General features: G+C 46.5%; 2 protein-coding genes across 2 annotated transcripts in view; one reads left to right on the top strand and one right to left on the bottom strand.

Moving 5' to 3' along the window:
* The window catches only part of LOC102022437, a 14140-nt gene extending 5203 nt beyond the window's left edge, over nucleotides 1-8937 (top strand). Inside the window, exons 6-10 of the mRNA XM_013509380.1 lie at nucleotides 4438-4439; nucleotides 5472-5579; nucleotides 6564-6856; nucleotides 8469-8608; nucleotides 8821-8937. Coding sequence (XP_013364834.1) covers nucleotides 4438-4439; nucleotides 5472-5579; nucleotides 6564-6856; nucleotides 8469-8608; nucleotides 8821-8937 — 660 coding nt within the window. The remainder of the gene's footprint in view (nucleotides 1-4437; nucleotides 4440-5471; nucleotides 5580-6563; nucleotides 6857-8468; nucleotides 8609-8820) is intronic.
* Nucleotides 8938-9752: 815 nt separating this feature from the next.
* On the bottom strand, nucleotides 9753-13892 carry LOC106147505 (neutrophil gelatinase-associated lipocalin-like). Its single transcript, XM_013509379.1, has 5 exons — nucleotides 13755-13892; nucleotides 13210-13448; nucleotides 11247-11329; nucleotides 10938-11057; nucleotides 9753-9766 (listed from the first exon to the last, which is right to left on the bottom strand). Exons 1-5 carry the CDS (start codon nucleotides 13890-13892, stop codon nucleotides 9753-9755), a joined length of 594 nt encoding a protein of 197 aa, XP_013364833.1.
* Nucleotides 13893-21920: the final 8028 nt, after the last annotated feature.

The following is a 21920-nucleotide window of genomic DNA, read 5'->3' as shown; positions in this document are numbered from 1 at the left end:
TTGCTGGCCAAGGTCACAGAAAATTCATTCTGGATTCCTGGCCTTTTGGATCCCCATTGGGCAGCTAATCCAGCTTCTGACCTTGGCGCAAGCTTCCCGTTGTCCCATGCGCTTGGAGGGCCCTTCAGGATCAAATTCAAGTTACAAACAGAGCTTTGTGTTTCTTCTAGGGTAGTTGGAGGCTTGGGTTTTTATTGTCATGGTAGCAAGTTGCTACAGACCCAGTTTAAAGAAGCATTTCTTCTATATTTTCTTCTAGTTCTGGAGGACAAAGTTCTACTCAGTATCACTGGGCCAAAGCCACAGTTCACAGGGCAGTGGTTCCTGTGGGTTGCTGGGAAAGAATCCATTTGCTTGTGTTTTCCTGCTTCTGGAGCTGCATTGCCTGCATTCCCTGGCTTGCCGATCCTTCCCCCTTCTTCAAAGATGCAGTGTAGCATCAGTAAAATGCTGATTCGCTGGGTTTTTACTTTCAGGCATGGACAGTCTTGACACTGGGTGAGATTTGGGTACAAAACCTGACTCTGAAATTCTTGGGCACTGTAATTAATTGCTTAAACTTCCACCCACTAGGGTGGAAGGCCCATAGTGGTTCCCCTAGAGGGACTCCTCAGCTCTTCTTTTCCTCCTGCAAGATCTCCTAGGCCAGCAGTTGCCCTGAAAACATGGCCCTGGGTGACCTGTGTCAGGGTCTTATAATGCTGGGGGCCCTGCTCACCTAAGCTCAGCACTCCTGGCTAAATCTGGTTCCAAGTCCACCAATGAGCAAAGTCTCCCTTGCAGCCAGACTTTCACAATGACCAGCTAAGGGCTCTGGAAGGCAAGCTGCAGGAAGGTATTGGTGAGAGCAACAGTGTGAGCAGAGGGGAGGAGAGGAAAATGGACTCTGGGGCAATAATGTCTGGGAGCAGCAGAACTCAGGGGGGCCAGAACATGTGAATGGCAGGAGGGTACATCTTTAGTTCCTCTGCATAGAGTAGAAAGCTGAAACTCCTGAAATTCTACCAGCTGCTTTCCCTGGGTGACCTCATCCCAGACAACTCAGGTCTAACTCCTCAGCCATGGATTTCCTTGGTCATGAGGTGTCCCAGCTCCTGCTGGCTTCTCAGGGCAGGACCATTCCTCGCACCCTGCTCTCCAGGGATTCCAGCAGGGAGATAAGAGAGGGATGGCTCTGGGGACATCCTCAGGTTCTGAGTGTCATCAACCCCTTGTGGTCCCAGGGGAAGTGGTATATGTGCTCCAGGGAACATATATTCGATATGAAACAAAAGCCATCTAGACACCTTCAGTCTCACCTAGGACTTGAAAGATGACCACAACCACAATACCAACTCCTCCTTGCTCAGATAAAGATGCCATCTCCTGGGAGTCTGCAGGCAAATGGATATCACAGTCATGGGGTAAACAAAGTGAGAAGCAGTGTCGTTCATGTCACTGCCTTGCACTGAATCGATCTTCCTTCCTCTTTTCTTCCCTGCTTCCCTTCCTTCTGCCCTCTTCTTTCTTCCCTTTTCTGCGTTCCCTTTCTCCACTACTTCCTTCTTTCTTTCAGTCAAGGTCATGGGCTGCTCCAAAGTCAACACCCACCTTCGGGAGAAAACAAGACAGAGAGGGTGCTGTCCTAAAAATGACAATGCACACCACCCAGCATGGGACCACACCCAAGGCTCATCTAGGGCTTCTTGGGGAGTGCCATCCTGCCTTTAAGCCTAGCAGGCTCTGCTCCAGCAGCTTAGGTAAAGGCATCAAAAGCTTGAAACCAGCCTGGGCAAATAATGTGAGACTGTGTTTCCAAACACATACTTAAAAAGGACTGGGAATTTAGTGCACTGTGAAGGCCCTAGGTTCAATCACTACTTTGCTTCCAATACCATATAAAAGAGGAGATTCATAGGCCACAGCAGGGGTTGGACTCGGAGTCAGAGAGCCTCACTGTAGGAGGAAGCAACGTAGTCAGCCAGTGGCGTGGCCAGCAGAGCAGGACCACGTGTTAGTGGACCATCAGAAGAGTACTGATCGGAACTGGCAGCTCTCTTATTTTGTGTCTTAAATACCTGGGGTTCTTCTGTGGGCACCCAAATCAAATCAATATATATGTGGGAGACTAAGGATCCTGGCAAGAATCTCCAAGTTTGTGAAGTCCCTTATTTTGGAAGCTGATGGTATGCTGTGGTGAAGAAAATGGCAAGCTGGACTAAGGCACATGTCCCCATCCTATTTGGAGGTAGGAGACTATGGAGGTTCTTTCCACAGAATGCCGCCATGCATTAGCCCTGGTGATGGGAAGGAACAAGTAGCTGTGTGGTTCACACGACACGTAAGACATTGGTGCATGTAGTCAGGTCTTCTATGGGTTCAGTGAATCATTCTCCGGACACAGAGAGACACGAAGAATAACATATTCTCTCCAGAGAAGGGAGGCTCCTCCTTCAGGCTCAGTATGTACAACAAAGAAGAATAGCAGCAACACTCTGCTTCCAAGTCTAATTTCTCCTTCCTCTAATAAAACCACTGTGCAGCACATCTCTTCAGGGTCAGCATCTCATCTCAAAGAAAGGGAGGCCCCTATTCCTGTGGCCTTGCCATAGTTCAATCATAGCAGCCATTTTATTAAGAGCCTGCACTGGAAAGTGGACCCAAGCATTGCAGTTATCTCCTTATGACCTGTCTCATTCTCTAAAGTCTGCCTAAAGTCCTTTGCTGTTACTATTTTCACCCTTTATAGGATCATTGTTCTGGAATTTAGGGAACTGGCTCAGTAAACATTTGGTGGAGAAGAGTTAGATGCAACCACAAAGACCAGCCTGCTTAGAGGGTTGACTGTGTTACATTTGCTTTGTGTCATACATCTGAGGTGCCACTTTATGTTGTCCCAGCTCTAGAATGGCTGGGTTATTGATCTTAATGAATATAAGACTGTGTATTTGGAGTTGGCAGTCAGGTAGAGGTGTGATCTTGAATACAGGTAGGCTATCTTTTGGGGGTATCCCAATTACAATCCTCCAGCTGTTCCCTACTGTCCACTGCTAATGGTGAGTGGTCCTCTGGACATCACTGCACCTGGCACAAGGAAGGGTGTGATAAACTGAGTAGAATTCTGGGCAAAGGAAGATATTTTGCACCTGAGAGAGCTGTCTCTGCTACATTTAAGCTTTCACAAGACAGTATTTGGCACGCATCAAATCTCAAAGTTAGAGAAGATGTGGTGTTTGTTATCTGCATTTTCAGCCTTGCAGTCCAGCGTTCCTTTTCAATTTGCTCATCCCCCGCCTCCACCTCCATTTTTCAAATTCCAGGCCAATCAGCTTCTAGAGGGGGGAAGAGCTCCTGTTTTTGTCTTTCTTACACTCAGCTTTCAAAGGTTTCTGAGGTGACCCTGATACCTCCCACTGTGATACTGTGAGTTCCTGCACTTGTGTATCGTGAGTCCATCCCATTTCAGCAGTCCTTGTGGCTACACTGTTGGTCAGGAATGCTTGTTAGTGGTCTTATTGCGTCAGTTGAAGTATGTCATCTTTTCAGCACTAGGTCACCAAATTGGAAAGAGTGGACAGTGAACTCTAGAAGTGGGATTAGGATTAGGAGAACTTAAACTTTTCATCACAGTCAAATAAACATTTCAATATATATATGAATATATATATCCATATTTACTTAGGTGTATAATCATCCTTACTTATGTCAACAATTCCTGTGGATAAGTCATGAGAATCAGTCATAATAATTAACATGATTTGGCTATAATACCATTATCTATCTATTTATCATCTATCTATTTATCTATCAAATATCATCTATCTATCCATTTTTTTGAATTATTGTATGCAGCAAAAATAGGCATTATATTTATAAAGAAATTTGTATATCATTTTGATTGTCTACCAGTCTGAAAGGGAAGACGTCATTGACTTTAAAGTCTTCTTTACTTTTACCAACTCATTTAAATTAGCCCACTTTTAAGCTGTGTAAACCAAGAAGCGTTAGTCTAGTATCAAGAGTCTCTCTATGTAAATAACTTAGGTAGGCCTTTTTCAAGGATAATATGCACCTGAAAGTTAGCACAGAAATGTATATATTGGCCTAAATCAGGTATAAATTTTGTGTGACCAACTGTTAAGGCTTTTATTTTAAGTGCCTTCTAAGCCTATAGATCAAAAGTAAAAGTAAATATAAAATTGATATGAACTCAAAAATTATTAATAAAGTAGCCTTCAGTATCTTCACAACTGATTAAAAAAGATTAATAGGAAGATGAACAGAAAAGATAGCATACAGAACACATAAAACACTTCTATTTAATCAAAGTGCAATGTTAGATATATTTGACATGTTAAATTATAATACTGTTCTTATAGTTACAGGTTTACAACTAAAAATACACTAGTCAGTTAGAATCCCCACCCTGAGGTTATAAATTTGTGCTCCCATTTGTAGTGGTAAGTCACAACAGTATTTCCTTTAATATTTTAAACTACTCTGAGTGCCTTTTTGTTACTTAACATCATAGACGTATAACCCATAAGAATCAGAAGGGTGAGAGAAGACCTCTGAGAGTTTGAATCTAGAGGTGATATTTGGGAATAGGCAGTGTCTTGGTTACTTTTCTCTTATTGCTGAGACAAAATACCCGACTCCCAGAATTAAGGAAGGAAAGGTTTACTTAGCTCCCAGTTTGTGGAGGTTTCGGTTCATACTCCGCTAGCTCCAAGGCAGAGTGATGCATGGGCAGAGGGCAACTGTTCATGGCAACAGTAAACAGCAAAAGCAGCAAGAGCAAAAAAAGGGAGAAACAGAGAGAGTAAGCCTGTTTCCCTCCCTTACACTGTGTGCAGGCTCCCCACCCCAGGGTGGGTGTAGCACTTACACCCATAACCTGAGCACTGGCCCACAAATCACCAAAAACTCTAGAAGCCCGCCCATGACTGCTTGAGGCTTTAGGGGACATCCAGACACAAACCATAACAGAGAGTGAGTTACCCATAGTCATCTAAGATTTATTGGGTGTCTTTAACATCTCTCTTGTGTACTTTTGGAAAGAGATAAAGAAAGGAAAACTAGGTTAGTCCACATGCACAATGCCCTCAAAACTTATTGGAACTGCCCAAAGAGGCTGGTCTGCCCTGAGTTTTGTCACTGACCAGTCTAGGTATCCCTGCTAGTCATGCAGAAAAAGCTCATATTCAGTGTCAGTCCCAGAAATGAACGTTATAGCCTTTGTCTAAAAGGACAGGTTAGACCAGAGGACAGCTGGGACCTGGGGAGTAGTGAGTGATGATATGAGTCAGGCCCACAGCCCCCTTGTCTCCCTTGAGCTGCAAGGAAATTTTAGAAGTATATACAATATGCCTTTGTACTTACAGCTTTTCATACTCTCTGTTTTCAATCTGACTGATTATAGTTTTTGTATAACAAAGCTGGCAGCTGCTGTTTGGAAGTTAAATTGTCCCCCTTATTTTCTTTGGTCTCAGGTATATTCTGCCCTTTAAAGCCACCAGATATGCTGTGGTCCAGTGTCCCATCCCACATATGTTCCCTCTGCATCTCCAAGACAGCTCCAGGAGAACCCAGAGCCTAAGGTGAGGGTGTGTGCAGAGTGCCCATCTGTCCTTTCCAAGCCCTGTCCCTGCCCTTCTTCCCCTTTCAGGATGGCATCTTTACAAAAGCAAAGTTCATCTCAGCAGCCTCCTTGTGTCACCTGCTTCCTTGAAGTTCTCATCCTGGGCCTAGGCTCCCACCTCCACACACAGGATGACCTGCCCGATGTGCCCAGACTTTGGGGCTCATGTACCCTATGGGCAGGGCCAAAATAGAACCCAGCTACACTCATGCCAAAACCAGTGAGGCTGAAGGTGGAACCAGCAGCTGGAAACTGGACTCAAGAATGAAAGGCAAAGGTAGATCCTGGGTTGAATCACAGGCCTGACCCTAGGTGGAGGCAGAGAACTGGGAAGCCTCCGATATCTGTGGGCCCATCTCCTCAGCCAATAAACTCGAGCTTTGTGTGAAAGTCTGTCCCTAAACTGGGCACTGTCCACACCAGAACTGAGTTTCTCCCAACTGCCTCCATTCTCTACATCTGGGCAGGAACATCTACAGGCTTCCCAAAGGCCCAGACAGTGGAAGCTTGAGCCCAGGGCTAGGCAAGCCAGACCTAGAGAGGGGCAGGGCATCCTGGAATGGTATTCTGCACCATTCTACCTCTGTTACCTCCCCACAAGAGCAAAATCAGACAGGTAGTTTACAAGGCCTCCTGTGGCTTCCAGAGACCCCAGAACACAGCCGCACGACCTGGGATCTCTTCCCTACCTCCCCCACACCTCCTGCATAGCAAGCAGAGACCACACACCACCCTCACTTGGCCCTCAGCTTACCTCCTGTTCTTCGGTGCTTCCCTTAAGGCTCTCAGGGATTACATCTGTGCACCGAGGGTACTCAGTCCAGCCTGGGGCCTTAGACCCAGCAGGAGGGACAGTTCCTTTTAAGCACTGTCCCATAATTGGGCTGGGGAAGGAGAGGGGTGTGGAGCTCCCATACTTCTGGCTCTTCTCAATTGCTTCCAGGAATGTGTGTCATGGTCTCCATGTGAAAATCACCCACTGTCCCACTCCTGTGAGTGCGGCTGAGGACCTGGTGGCCTTTCAGCCAGACAGCACGCTTAGTGCTGCTCACCCTTTGAGAAATGCTCAGGATGAGGTAGCCCCTGTCGCCATGAGCCCTGGACATGAGTATTGGCAGGGAAATGGCAGGCTGTTCAATGACACCCTATTAGCAGGCTCACTCTTGCATGGCCGCAAAAAGTGTGATCCTGGCCAGGACCCACCTGAGATGCACACCTATGTCCCAGGGTACAGTGGTGCAGTTCCTGGGCCTCTTCTTCCTATTCTAACTAGCATTCTGCATGGCTGCAGCAGTGTCCTATTTTCCTATTGGATGTCCGGGAGTGTAGCCCATGCTCACCAGGGGGGCCAGGCCATGGTACATGTCCAACGTGGTGACAGGAAGTGGGAATGAGGTAGATCTTGTGGAGATGAGATGGATCTTGAAGCCTGTGATAGGGGCCACCAGCATCTTTCACTGAAAAAGCTCTGCCTTCATTTCTAGGAGTCAGGTGGAGGGGCGGTGGGGACCACACAATTTGTGCCCATGGGTTTCAGACAGCGGTGTTTCAGCTGTTGGTCCTTACCTCAAAGTGAGGACCTAGTTGACAATGCTTTTGGATGCTGCATTGCATCTTTGAAGGTGGAACAAGGGGCTAACAAGCCAAGAAATCGAAGGAAAGCAGACCCAGAAGCTTCAAAAGGCAGGGAATTGGATTTTTGCCTAACCACTGCCAGAGAACCCTTACTTGCACACTGTGATCTCAGCTCAGTGAAACATTCAAACTCTCAGCTGCAGAACGTGAAGAGCATATGTGTCTGCTGTCTTAAACTGATGGTTTTGACAACCTGTCACGGAGGCAATGGGAGGCTCATATCTCCAGCCACCCAGGTAGGAAACACACAGACCTGTTTACTCCCAGAGAGTTTGATTCTCAAAGGCTCACTAGGAGCAAGGGCTGATGGGAAACTCTTTCTACCTTTCTATCTTTGATTTTTAAAAAATTTTATTTTAAAGAGAAGAAACTGTTCAAAAATAAAGAGGGACTGGCATGGTGGGGGCAGGAAATCTCAAGGAAGGGAAAAGGAAAAATTATTTCTGACTAAGGTCAGGTACAAGTTTGGATGCCCATAGGGGATCCAAAGGGCCAGGGAGGCAGGGCGATGACTGTCTCCACTGCTAGGAAATGGGGCTCTGCAGACAGACCCCACATGGCCCTGTCTTCCTGGAATCGCTCTGCCTCAGACACAGTTCTCATCCTACCTTAGAAGCCCAAGTGGCACCAAACGACTTCACCTCGTCTGTCCAGATCTGTGACACCTGCTGGTGGCCTTGGGTCTCTGTTTTATTGGGTACTGGGCTGGGGTGAATGCAGTGATTGCTTGAAAGTCAGAGTGGACACGACAGTTTGTGTATCTGTATGGTGGGAAGCTGGGGTCTTTCAGAGTCACCCCACTCAGATGATTGCACATGTAAGGATGAGGAAGAGGCAAAAGAATCCCTGTGTGTTGAACCCATTGGGAGGGGGGAGCTGGTGTTGCCAGTGTGGGCACTGGGGCCGTGCAGATCAGACACAGACCCAGGCATGCTTGTCTTCTCCCTGCAGGCTGGGTTCCAGGCGTCATATTGCCCTATCACACCTGGTCCTGCCTTGGCTTCAGAATGCACTCCCAGGTGATCTGGACATGAACTTAGTGGGGGGAGTACAATGACCAGGTTGGTATGGACACGGTCCCTCACTGGTAAGGTCAGTTGGTGAGGACCAGGTCCACAGCTTGTGGGTGTTGGGACGAGCCCACACCTACTCACCCTCTGCTGACAATAGCCCACATTCTCTGCCACACTCACCATTCACCCTCTTGTCTTAGTTACCATGAAACAGCATCCAGAGGTGTCTGGAGAGCTGGGGGTCGCTGTGCCTTGCACCCTCTCAGGACCTTTCCACTACCCAGGCCTGATGGAGCTTCTTCTGCACAGCCTGTTGCAGGTGACCAAGTGTTGGCCTGAGGTAAGCCCTCAAAGGTGCTTCTCTTGGATGGGTAACTGCCCTAAGGGTGCTGTGGAGGCAAGCTCAGAATTGGTACTAGATGCGCCCTAGTTAAGCAGGGAGCGAGTACAGCATAGGTCTGTCCAGGACATCCTCATGGCAGTCAGAGGCAATGATGGGGGCTGAGGGTCTGGAGCTCTGCTTTGCTCCCTCTTTGGGCACGCTAACGCCAGGCTGGGCTCTGGGGAGAGCAGTTCCTGGTAGTGAAGCTGCTGGAGCCCATCTTTGCTCTTCCCTGCCCTCATGGACCAGTGCACAAGGAGCACACCCTTGGAGTCTATTATGATTGATACATTGTGTCAACTTGAAGGGTCTAGAGGTTTGGCTAAGTAACTTAAGAGTTCTACATCTTGAGATAAAAAACACATGCCCTTACCCTTCTTGGATGTTGCTTATTATATTAATTTAAAAAGTTTGAAAGGTTAGCTATGTAACTCAAAAGGGAGCCAAGGTGCTTACTTTGTATACATCTGAGCCTGTGAAAGAGGAGGGCATAAAAATTATGTGAGAGATACACCCCCTGGGTGAGAGTAGCCTGTTTACAAAATATATATATATAAAAGATGTTGCTTGTCTCCATTTCTCCTTTTTGCTCTTGTTTTTGCTGTGTTCTGCTGCTATAAACATTTGCCCTCTGCAATTTGCCACCCTTCCTTGGAGCCAACCAAGTAGAGACTAAAACTTGTACAAACTATAAGCTAAACAAATCTTTCCTTCCTCAATTTTGGGCACTGGGTATTTTGTCTCAACAACAACAACAAAATAACCAAGTCAGAGTCTCAGTACCAAGTGTTTATTTAGAAGAAAAGTTCAGCTCCGCCAACAGGGTACTTTGGGGGAGATGGATGGGCAGCAAGAAGCGTCTTCCAACTCTCTTACTGACGTTGTGGACAGTGGTTCAACTGGATGGCACCTACGGCTGAGTTGACAAGAGTAGCAGAACATGTAGAGACAGTAGGCACCTAAGTAGGGATAGCAGAGTGAAACAGCTGGGGTTTGTAGTTGGGGCATGGGAAAAACAAAGGTGGTCCCAAGACCCCCAGCCCACCCAGGCATCCCATCAGCCCCACTCCAGCCATATTTACTGTGTGTTCTGTCAATGTAGTCAATCGCATTCAGCTGTGGGAGAGAAAGAAAATTAGTGCAGGTCTGAGTGGGTTTTGGTGTTTGTGTATGCGTATTTCTGTGTGTGTGTGAGAAAGAGAGAGGGAGCAAGGGTCAGACACAGAGACAGAGACAGAGAGAGAATGAACATATAATGAGATTTCAGGGCCAAGGCCCCTGTACTTCTCTTGGCTGCCACAGGCTTAGCCATGACAAACTGAAGGGGATCTGAGAGTTTCCTGATTTAGGGCTTGGGGTTGGGAAATTTGAAAGGCTAAGCTTTAGCCTACCCTGGACATAATAAAAGCCTCTGTTCTGCTTATGTGCTGGCTGTGATAGGTCCACTGCCAGTGCCCCCGTGTCCCCTGGGTAGAGCTCCCTGTCCAGGCCACGTTACAGGAAAGAAAGGACATCTCTCATGTTAGGAATGCGCAAGTCCCATAGCAAGATGTAGATGGTGCAGGTCAGCCAGACTGAAGATATGAAGAGGAGGTAGCCCAGGAAATTGACACAGGGCAAACGTGGATCTGCATTTAAAATTGTCATCTGGATGTTCTTTGATAAACTGTCAGTATACCACAAAGCACTTGGCACTGGGTTTCTTAGGGGCTGACAGGCACCGTTACTCCCCAGACTGGACCAGGAGACAGTGTCTCTTCCTACTTTTACTTGGTGGGGCAGCAGCAGAACGGGACAGACCCACCCTCCCCTTCCCCTCACCCCAGCTGGTCTTACTTTTGGGTTCAGTGAAGTGAATGTTCTGAGGATGGAAGTCCATAAGCATGGTCAAGAAATAGAAATATACCCGCAGTCTATGTTTCTTCTCCCAGTTCTTTGCTGTGGCCAAGACAGTGATAAGTGAGCAACAAAAAGAGCTCTGTAATTTATTTTCATTTTTCTGAGATGGTGTCTTGATATATAGTTCAGGCTGGCTCGAAACTTTCAATCCTTTTGCTTACTGTACCCAGTACTGTAAGAATACATGTGAGTCACAACCCCAGCCTCATCCCACACATATTGTTGAATGAGTGAACAAGGCCCCAGTTCCCTGTCCCATGGAGGATCTGAGGAAAGACCTTGTATGAGAGGGATCTTGAACTTGAGTAGCCTTTCTCGCCTGCTTGGAGCCCTTTCCCACAGGTGTGACTAAGAACCAGCTCCCTGAGGGGATGGTGTGATGACCTACCATAGAGGATACACTCTATGTACTCTTTGTTGTCAACATTCGCATGGTAGAACACCACTGCATAGTCACGGTAGTTGGTGTCTAACACTTTCATGGTGAAGCTCTGTAATCCCTTGTAACCTGGAGTGTGCAATCCAAGAGGTCATCCTTTCCTGACCAGAAGGAAGGGACTGTCCCCTTCCTCCTCAACCAGTCAGGAGAGCCTCCCCTCCAAACCCATCTGTGAGGCACAACAGGGTGGCCTGTGACCATTGCAGAGGAATCCCGTCCCTGACCTTCAACCCCAGGCCTTTCTCATGCAGAACTCACGTGTAACATCCTCCATGATATACTGGCTGCGCAGGCCACTTCGAACGAGTCTGTCTTGCTGGGTAAAACAGCCCTGGTCACTGCTAGAATAAGATGGTGTTGTGAATGGACAGAAAACAAAGCCTTAGTTCTCCTGGACTGTGTGAAGATGGGCACCTGCTGCAACAGGGTTCTGTGGCCCTTACCCACCCAGCCCATACCTTGCTTGGCCCATAGCTATGCACTGAACTTCCCCTTCTGAGTCTTGCCTGGTGTGCTAATCTTCCCTCCAGGATTCACTGTGTCCTCTCCTGCCTCCCTCGGGCAGCCTGTCTCACACTCAGAACCAAGGAAGTAACCCCTTCTTTTATCTTGCTGCTCCTCTTTGCCATGTCTCCTGGCAATTTCCTGTGGGCTTCCACTCTGCTCCATGCCAAGTACTGCCCCAGCTCTTAATCTAAAATTGACCTCTCTTCTGAGTCTACTCCATTCCTGCAGCCAGTATACCACAGTCACTTTAGCACCTATCATTTGCCTCTCAACAATAGAATGCTCCAATTCGAATCCAACCAGTGGCCAGAGCCAGAATTCACTGCAGGTCCTTGAGCCAGAACTCCCGCCTCTGTCACCCCCATTTGTGAGGGCCCACTCTTACCTTGGGGATTTTCCACAATTCTCTGTAAGATGTATGTCCAGATTCTGGCCCTTTAGGAGCCACATGTCAGACCCTGGGTTTGAGTGAGACACCCACAGGACTGGCCTGAGAGTGCTGCCCTCCATGCTGCTCAACAGATGCTGCTCTGTGGCCACACCGATGGCTGGCTTACCTCTTAAATTGAGGCACTGTCACTCAGAGTCCAGCAGCCCTAGTGGTGTTCCATGTATCTTCATTTTTCATAGTGCTGATGTGATGGAGACCACTAGGAAGCAGCCTGGAGCAGGACTTAAATTAACCTAATGGGCTTTTCATGTTTATTTGTGAATCTGTCCAAGTCCTAGGTCCCTTGTCTGGAAATTAGTGGCAGACTCAGTAAGTGATCCTCTGTGAGTCACTAGTTCTTACTGAGGTGTCTATTGGCAGCTGCAGCTGGAAAGTCTCAAACGATAAGATAGGATCACAGCCAAGAAACCCTGGATCCAACCTCAACTAGATAAAGACTGTATCAATTAGATAAAGCCTCAGCCATCTCACTCCTGGGTGGATTAATTTAAGACTGTGCATGGGGAAGCCCTTTCATAGTTCCACCCCTCTTAAATATTTCCCTCCCTTCTTCTGATAACTTAAAAAACATGGGCCTCCCGGAGGAGTTCTTGGAGTTATCCCTGAGAGTCTCAAATTCTTTGAGAGGGTTTTGATCCTCTTGGAGCCCTGAAATCATTCCATTTGCCTCTTTTCATTAAGCCTTTGCCATACAGTTGTTTGGGAAATTGCAGCTCTGATCAGTCTGCAATACCTAAGCGATATTATTAACCTGATGCTGATGGCAGTGGTGAGAGTGCTACTCTGGATTGAACATAGGGCCAACACCGAGCTATATCCCAGAGCTCTGTTTTTGATCATTGCCAAGGGTGGTTTAAAACTTGTAATTATCCCACCTCAGCCTCTGAAACTGAGCCTGCTATGATTACAGACAGGGTGGTTCCTTGAAAGTCACTTCGTTACAAACCCTAGAGGAGAGACTGCGGGGTTCCTCATGAGTTCCACTGCCCCTACTCTGCTATTTTTTCCTACTGTTTTACAGACTATTTGTGCTGCAGCAACCCATGACTGTTGATGGGAGGGAAGGGAGTAGAATGGGAACAAGTGAAGGGGTAGAAATGGGAGAGAAATTGGGAAAAGGAAGGGTAGGAGAGAAGCAGCAAGGAAAGGAGGAAGATTGGCTCAGGGCAGAGCAGTGAGATGAAGCACAGCTTCCCTCATTTTGTTCACTCCTTGGTGATTACACTGTTCAGCCACTCTGACCCGAGGACCTGGCATCATTACCTGTACCAGAGGGAGGTGACACTGTAGCTGTGGTCATCCTTCAGCTCAAAGGTGGTGCTCACCATGTCCATGTTGCTCAAGCTTTCATTCACAAATGTGTTCAGTGCCCATGCCATGATTCCCCACTTTCCCTGGAACTGCAAGGGACTGGCGATAAGCAGAGCCCAGAGATGGCTGGGAGCCACATGTCCAAAGCTGTCCTTGTTGGTACCCAGGGACAGTCCTCTGGGAAGCACAGCCTAGAAATAGGCTGTCCTGAGAAAACTGCAGGAGGTAGAGCCCTTAACAGCTAGGAGAGACCCAGGGCAGAGAACTAACCCTGAACAGTCAGCAGTGGAGTGGCCCTGACGAAGTGGCTGGTGAACCTTGCAGAACCTCAATTTCCTTGTCTGAGCAGAGGGTACATATGTCTTCACCTCATATGCTCAGGACCTGGACTCCCCGTGGCTTTCCACACTGAATGTATTTGCCCACCATCCTCAATGCTCTATTATCACTGTCCCTGTCCCCAACCCCTCTTGACACCTATCTTTCTAGAACCCTACCTTCTTATCCTGAAAGCCTCCTTGCTTGGGGGAATTGCTCAGCGATGGTCTCCACAAAGCTTTCTCGGCGGAGTTCGTGGCCTGGGTCATCAGAGCCCATAGCAGTGTGAGGCACAGCTGCAGAAGACCCAGGGCCATGGCTGCAGATAAGTTGCTGGGCTGGCAGGTCCTGCAAGAAGAAGAGGATGGCTGAGGAGCCCAGGCAGGGGGACCTATTTATGTCCACCAATCCGCCACCCACTGAGAGTGGGCTGATCCGCCCTTTGCAAAATCCAGAAATGGTGGCTTTTACCAGCAATGCCTTCAGAAGCACCTGACCAGATGTCTTCCCTCCCCATGTCCCTGGTCATGCTTGTGCAAAGTAAAGGTCAAGGCTACAAGGGACAGGAAAAACACGCAAAGACCTGCACAGTGCGTCATGGACAAGGGCCCCCTATGTGTGCTCACCACACCTCTTCCCTTCATCGGGTTGACCTCTCCGTGGGTCAGCAGCTTGAAATCACCCAAGTTGTCCTGACTAACATTGTGAATCCATGATGTGTGTGTGTGAGTGTGCGTGTAAATGTCAACTCTCTCTACCCACAAAGTACTGCCAGGTGTGTTGGATTATCCCTGCAATTCCAGCACTCAGTCTCAGATGGGAAGATTGCTGGAATTTTAAGGCAAGTCTGGGCTATACAGTGACGTCCCGAATAGCCTAAAGTACATGAGGAGCTGTTTTAAGAAATAAGGAAGACAGAAAAAAAGAAAGAAGAAGAAAAAGAACAGATAAGATAATCAAGAGTATTCACTCATACATGTCCCCTGACTCATTTTGGATCCTGTAAGGGGCAGGCAAGGATGGGGCAGCTGACAGTGAAGGACAGGGAAGGACAGGGTGTCTCTTCTGAGCTCACTAATCCCAGATCGTGGCCTTCCCAGGAGCCTTATTCCATCCTGAAGAGCAGTGAGATGCCTTGAGTGTCTCTTCTCCCCCGTACCTCTACCCCCACTGGCAGGAGCAGTCAGGACAGCAGGGGAACCTCAGGAAACCTCCCTGTCCTGAGAGCTCTGCAAGCAGAGACCCAGAGCCAGGATCATGGGCCACCGATTTGCCTCCTTCACTTACCTGGCTCCTGAGGCTGCAGCTGCAGCTGACAGTGGAGCCCTGGCAGAGGGACAGTGGAGGCCAGCTATCTGCCTGGGACAAAGTTGGCTCTGCTCTGCTGCTATGTGCGGCAGTGGTTTGGGTCACAGTGTGCCTGCAATTGGCTTCTCTTGAGAAGAAATTTCGACCAATCCTCTGTCTCTAGACATGTTTTTGAGCCATAGATCCCAGTGACTGGAAACAGGGTCTCAGATAGGTCCCTGAGATCAATGATCCTTCACTTGTCCCTAAGGTAGACTACGTCTTCACTAGGGACCGGTCCACATCCTGGGGGAAGATCAAAAACCTCAGGCCCTGTGCAGTGTCCCTTACAGATGGCCCACCCATGAGGTCATTGACTGTCCCAAACGCTTAACTTGAGGTTGGACTGGAATCCTGGCTAACTAGTCTCTCGTCATCTCAGCTCACCTGATTTTTATGACCCATCCTAGTCTCTGAGGTCATGGGCTCTAAGGGAAGGGGCACTAAATGGGGATCCTGAGCTGGGGGTGATGTGCAGCCTAAGCCTCCCACACCAGACAGCCCACATTGTTTCCTGCCTCACCCACCTGTACTGGATAATGAAAGGCAGGAAGAGAAGCTGTGCAAAATTGTGGCCATCAGAACCTGTCACATTCCCAGCCCTCTCTCTTCTCTTATCTCAGTCCTACAAGATTCTCTTACACTGCTCTCTATGACCTCAAAGAGGGTCCTCTGCAGGACAGGGTGCCATGTACCTAGTCTCAGCTCTGTGGGAGAATATGTTCCGATTGCAAATTTGACCCTGCCTAGACAACTTACTGACACCCTTTCTCAAATATGTAATAAATAAAATAAAAAGAGCACTCCACCTCTCCTTCAGTGGGCAGGAAGCCCTGGAGCACATCACTGAGGCCAAGGGGGAGGATGGCCAACCCTTTGTTTCAGAGTCAATTTAGGCAGCAAATTAATTCTGATATGCTGGAAAATATATTTAATGCTTTTGGATCTGTGATGTTTATCACACAGTGGCATCTGAAACACGGAATATTTCACAGTGAATACTGTGAGCTGGAAGGAAAACAAGTTTAAAAGTGATTTATAACAAAGAATCTTACATTGGGCAGGTGTTTTCCCAAATAAGAACTTTGTGTTGATGAAGATGTTTGTGGTTATATCAAGGATACTGAGTACTGGATAACAAAAATGAAAGACTAGATGGCAGCAGTGATCTACATGGAACAGAAATGTCCTAAACGAGGAAGGATCAATGGTTGTTGTAGCCAGAAAACAAAGAGGTGAATTTCTCATCTTTCTTGTTTCTATTAAAATGGCACTGACATTCCATCTTCTCTAGAAAAAGTAGCTACTATCACGCATTCAAAAGGTCACAAATGATGGCAAAGCTTGGAGGGGGAGGCTGATTTTACATTATTGGTGGGAATTTAAACTACTACAACCACTTCAGGAAACACTATGGAAAACTCAAAACACTAAAAATACAATATTCCGTCTGACCCAGCTATTCCCCGTATGGGTAACATCCTTGAAGAAATTATATATGTCACATCCTACTTATACTTGCATACCCATGTATATTTCACCACAATTTGTAATCGCTAAATTCTGAAGTAGGTTCTTGGTCTAACAACAGAGGTACTGATAACAAATGTGATATATATATATAATCTGTCATAAAGAACAGGATCTTGATTGATTTTCATAAAATGCATTCATCTTGGGTTCATAATGTTAAGTGACATAAATCAGATGAGCAAGGTTAAATGTCATATAGTTTCTCTTTTATATGAAACCCTAAAGTAGAAATGAAGAACAAAATGAAAGAAAGAGAATAAGGCAGAGGAAGACAGATCTTTGGCAAAGTGGAGTAGTACCAACAGAAAAAGTGAGGAGAGAAGGGAAGGCAAAGTGATAAAAAACAATTAAGATGCATTGGGCAGGGGGTCCAACTCCTGATGAGGAATGCACTCATTATGTCCTGCAAGCATGTGCTTATAAAAAATGAAAACTGGAAAAAAGTAAAACAAAAAAGTTTCCTGAATAAAAAATACCTCAACTGATGTCACTTTAAATTATTAAAATAATATACTGGAAAAAATATGCCAGCTGGACTTTGAATGTTTCTCTTTCTGTAAAGGAGCTTCATGGATATCTATTATTTCGACTTCTAAAGATTTTGGTTGCCTACTACATTTTCCTCGGTGAAGAGTATTGTTTGTGCATTATAGAGTGTCCTGTGGCTCATGTGTCCAGCTTGTTAGTGGAAAGATATATGAAGAGTAAAGTTCTTAATTGCTGTTGGCATCTTCCTAGCAATTCTTGAGAAAACAGTTTTGTGCAATGAAACCAAAACCATCACCAGCACTGGGCTGTCAACCCAAGGTCTGTTGACGCTTCCAGGGCTGATATCTGTGTCAAGTGGTCCTTAGCCCACCTCCTTGTGAGCACAGTGAGCTTGGGTTTCTACGGCATTGTGAAGCCTCCTTTAGGGACATTTATGGTAGGGTAATTGGCCAGGGACTGTTTTACTTCATTTTTGTGGTTTTTGAAGGCTGCATGAGAATTATTTGGGTGATTGATTCTGGTCTTGTTTTTCTGGGTAATCTCTCTCTCCTTGAGTGTGGTAGTGCTGGTGGTCTTTTTATAAGTTTGGCAGAAACTATGAAGGCTTCAAGGGTAAGAAAGAACATGGAGAAAGTTTCACTATACAGTCGCTTTGCAAATACCCTTATCTGTGCCATGGTATCTTCTTTAGTGTTTACAGTGCGGACAGCTAAGGCAATCAGAATTGCAGCATGTTCTCTAAGTTCTTTGAGACACGTTCTCATTGGGTAGGTCAGGCTGGCCCAGAACTCATTATGTAGCCCAAGCTGACTCAGAACTCTATGGATTCTCCTGCTTTCGGCCTCCTTCAGTGCTGGGAGTATCTGTGTCTGTCACCACGCCTGGTTTCAATTTTGTTCAGAAATAACTTGTGCCTGCCAGTTTGAAGATAAATCATGTATGTGTGTATCATAGGTAGACTCCATACTGCCAATGTTTCTGTCTCTCTAAAGATAGCTAACTTCTTTCCCAATCACTTCAGAATATTTCTAGTAGAGCATGTGCTGTATATGTATCACACATATGTCATCTGCTCGAGTAGTGACTTGTACCTTTCTCTGGACCTCCTTAGTCCCCACAGTAGGCTAATGAGAATATACCTTAGCTCCATTGCTGTGTTGGTCTTTGCCTTTGCAAGTCAAGTGAAGGGTGGAGGGAGAGCAGCTAGCCTGGGTTCCTGTGTTGCTTTGCCTCACTGCTGCACCCCTGCATGAGGTGTCCATACTGGTCATGGTGGCCTTTCATTACTTCCCTCAGTTTCCGCTCATGAAACCACCATGATGGGTCTCCACCTTAATGAGTGGGTCTGCGAAAACAGGTCCAGTTTTCTGTATTTCTGGCCAAAATACTCAAGAGCTCTTCTTATGCAGTTTGAGTTATACCTATGTGGAGTGTGAAATATTCTGGAAAGGAATTTTTGTGGTTCACTTTAAGTTAGTGTCTACATGGCTTGTTTAAAGTACAGTCATTTTTCAAAATAATGAAAAATAGGTGAATAATTGATGCGTCAGAGATGACAGAATATTCCCATACTTTTTCTGTGAAGAAAAATTTTGGTGTCTTTCTTATATTATAAAGATTTCCTCTCTATATTATAGTATGTATGTTTGCACTTGTATATCAAGATGGAAAGTCTTGAAAATGTATGTGGAACATAGATGTGCATGTCCTCATTTTGGAAGTGGCTAGAGTTTGTCTCACTGGCTCCACACTACTAAGATTGAGAGATATTATGCTAGATTTATGATCTAGTTCTACTTCTTCTGTCTTTGTCTGATGAAGAGGATACAAGAACCAACACAAACTCCAGGCCTTCTCAACCTTATCCTTCAAAGAGAGAAGTTTATTAGACAGATAAAACTGCAGACATTTAAAAGTTACTTAAATAACAAAATAAGAATTTTATTTTAATTAATTAATTAATTATTTATTTTTTGGTTTTTCTCCGGTACCGGGAACCGAACTCATGACCTTGTGCTTGCCAGGCAGGCGCTTTGCCACTGAGCTAAATCCGCAGCCCCAAAACAAGAATTTTAAAACAGCATACATTATAGCATATGAACTTAGTACTGCATTAACATAATTTTGTTAAAAGTAAGAAAACCGTTATTCATCTGGGGAGAAGTTTAAGGGTTTAAAAGTCATACTTTTATTTCAAATATTAAATAACTTCACACTTTCAAGAAGTTCCTTTAACTATTTACTTGATAAATTTATATGTCTTTATGCCTTAATATTTGTTTTACTGTTAATACAATGCGAAAAAGGGTGCCAAGAGAGCTCAGTGAGAAAAGCCTGATATTCACCCCAATGCTGCATAGGAAAGGAAGAAAGAGAGAGAGGAGGACCTCAGAAACAACCGTCCTTAGAGGCAGCGCTGGTCCTGGACACCATCTGTTCATTGATTCTCAAAGAAGGGAGCAACTCTTTTTGCAGAGGAGAGACTTGATAAATTGGGAGTTGGGCAGAGAGGGGACGGGGAGGCAGAGATCTGTCCAGCACTCGTCCTCTCTGCACTGATGCCAGGCCTATCTCAGACCTGTGGTCTCATCTCTAGCTCTCTGTCTTCATCTCCGTGTTGGTCTCTGCCTTTGCTGATACCTACATCTCATGTTCCCTTTCATCTGGCTGATTCTTGCCTTCCATCATGTCTCAGCCATGTAGTTTTTATTGGGGATTGGAAGGGTTGAGAGAAATGAATGAGGTCTGCTGAGAGATTTCTGCTCCAAAGATCCTGAGTCTAAAACCAAGATTCTCTGTGGCCCCAAGACAGTCGTGGCCATGGCTTGGATGGAACAAGGCCAAGCTGTGACCCATCCCAGCCAACTTAACCTGTATGTGGAGGGAGAGATACTCACTGGGGTGCTGAGGGCATCGTACCTTAGAATGTGAGGCTGCTTACAGGCTTAATTGATGGGGAAGAGGTCTTTGCATCACTTGAAGGCTCATATAGGTTGTGGAGAGGGAGGTGGCTCCGCATACCATCTGTGAAACTCACAAAGAAGGAGTTGGAAAGAAAACCATGGTGTAAACATCCTCATGTGATTTGGGCTGGCTCTCATATCCACAGTAGACAGGAAACTAGAGGCCCATGTTCATTCCCAAGGCCACTAGCTTAGGTAGGAATTCAGTGGTCCATCCTGCTTAGAACTGTAGCACTTGGGATGGTCTGTACTGCTTGTCTTCCACAGTGCACTGAGATGTCAGACACAGGCCTATCTTTCCTGTTCCCCTCTGATGATTTCCGCCCTGGCCCCTGAGCTGGTCCTGAAGAATTGCCCCACCACCTCCCACAGGTCTCTAAGGAACTGCATACTCCCCAGGAAGCCCTCAACAGAACAAGAAGCTAGAGAATGATGTCCTGGCTTAAAAAATCCAGTTTGTGTCCACTGAGTCCTGCTGTAAGTCTGTGGAACAGCAGCCAAATGTGAATCAGAATTTCAACTCCTTTACATTTGACCAGAAGCCAGGAGAAAGCTGGTTGTTCCTGGCTCAGCATTCAATTGTGCCCTGCAGCAAGACACTCATACCCTGTCTGTTCCCAGGAATGGGGCAGGAAACCGGCCAGACCTAATTAGCTCCTGCTTATACATTTATTGCATCTTGGGGATCCAGTTTGACCCCTGGTGTGGTTTTTAGGAGCCCAGAAAATAGGGAGTGTCCATGCCTACCATGAGGAACACAAGGAACAGAGTGGAGCTGGCTGAGCAAGGGTGGGTGAGGGGCAGGGAAGGAGGTAAGGAGCAGAGAACGCTACTGAGAACAACCACAGAGACTTTGGCCTTGGCCTGGTTGCCATGTCTCTGGAGCCCCATTCTCAGGAGACCACGTCAGGGAGCTGGAAGGGAATGTGGGTTCCTGGGGCCTGTGCTGGTTACCTCATACCTTAAGTTCAGGGATGATCAATCCCTGGTTCCTTCTCAGGACTCTCAGCATCAGAATCACCTCTCCTGCATGACATGGTCTTCACTGATGTGATGAGAAGTTAGAGCAGAGTTCAGAGGCTTCATTCTGGGTGCCTTCCCCTGGGCCCAGATTCACTCATGTGTGCCCTAGCCTGCCAAGGTTACTGCAGCCCCAGGGGTCCCTCCCTATGGTTTCAGCCTGTGTCTTCTAGGACTGGGGTGTCCCAGGCTCCAGTCTGTATCTGTATCCCTTGGTGCCTCTCCTGTTCTGGGCCTCCTCCTCCTGACAGTGCTGGGTCCCTGTACTCTGTGCTACCTGCTACCACACTTCTGTGTCTCTGGGCTGAGAGCACATCCTGCACCCTCCCTGTGACCCCCTGTCTGAACCCACCGTCTGCCCACATTAACAGTGCTCCTGACCACCAGACCCATGGACTCTCAAGGACACATTTTCGAACAGTCAACTGTCAACATCCATTGAAATCTAAATCATCTCAGAATTCTCCGAATATTCAAATTATTACTAAGAATTGCTACACACTGGTGCCTGTAAAAATCACACTTTCCAGGACCAAAAGTCCAAAACCTGAAAATCACTGTGTGAGGAATCAAGGTGTGCGCAGGTCCTTGCTCCCTCCCCAGGCTCCTAGGGTCAACTTTCCTTCGAGTGGTGTTCTGGGATTGTGGGCTCATCATTCTGTGTTTGCCTGTTTTCATGTGCCTTTCCTTTTTTGTGTTTAATCTCTCTTCACCTGACTCTCAAAAGTACACTTGAGATGACCCTTAAGTGCTAGCTGGATCATTCAAAATGATTTCACCATATCTGTTCCTTAATTTATTTAAAATATAGAATAGTAAGAAGAAAAGGTGGGGGCTGGGGATTTAGCTCAGCGGCAAAAGCGCCTGCCTGGCAAGCTCAAGGTCGTGAGTTGGGTTTCTGGTGCCAGAGAAAAACCAAAAAAAAAAAAAAAAAAAAAAAAAAATCTATTAAGTTTGCCATTTTATAACTGTGCCCTTACAATCCTGTAGGTG

The sequence above is a fragment of the Chinchilla lanigera genome, unplaced genomic scaffold (assembly GCF_000276665.1).
Source record: "Chinchilla lanigera isolate Chin_1 unplaced genomic scaffold, ChiLan1.0 scaffold00169, whole genome shotgun sequence".
In the NCBI taxonomy this organism is placed as follows: Eukaryota; Metazoa; Chordata; class Mammalia; order Rodentia; family Chinchillidae; genus Chinchilla; species Chinchilla lanigera.
The sequence above is the reverse complement of the archived record's forward strand: the minus strand, read 5'-3'. Positions and strand labels throughout refer to the sequence as shown.

Coding starts and splice junctions, on each gene's coding strand:
- LOC106147505 (XM_013509379.1), bottom strand. CDS start 13,892: ATGGCCCTGGGTCTTCTGCAGCTGTGCCTCACACTGCTATGGGCTCTG. Junction 13,449..13,754: donor GAGGCTTTCAGGATAAGAAG/GTAGGGTTCTAG, acceptor GCCTATTTCTAG/GCTGTGCTTCCCAGAGGACT. Junction 11,330..13,209: donor GTCACCTCCCTCTGGTACAG/GTAATGATGCCA, acceptor ATCTTATTCTAG/CAGTGACCAGGGCTGTTTTA.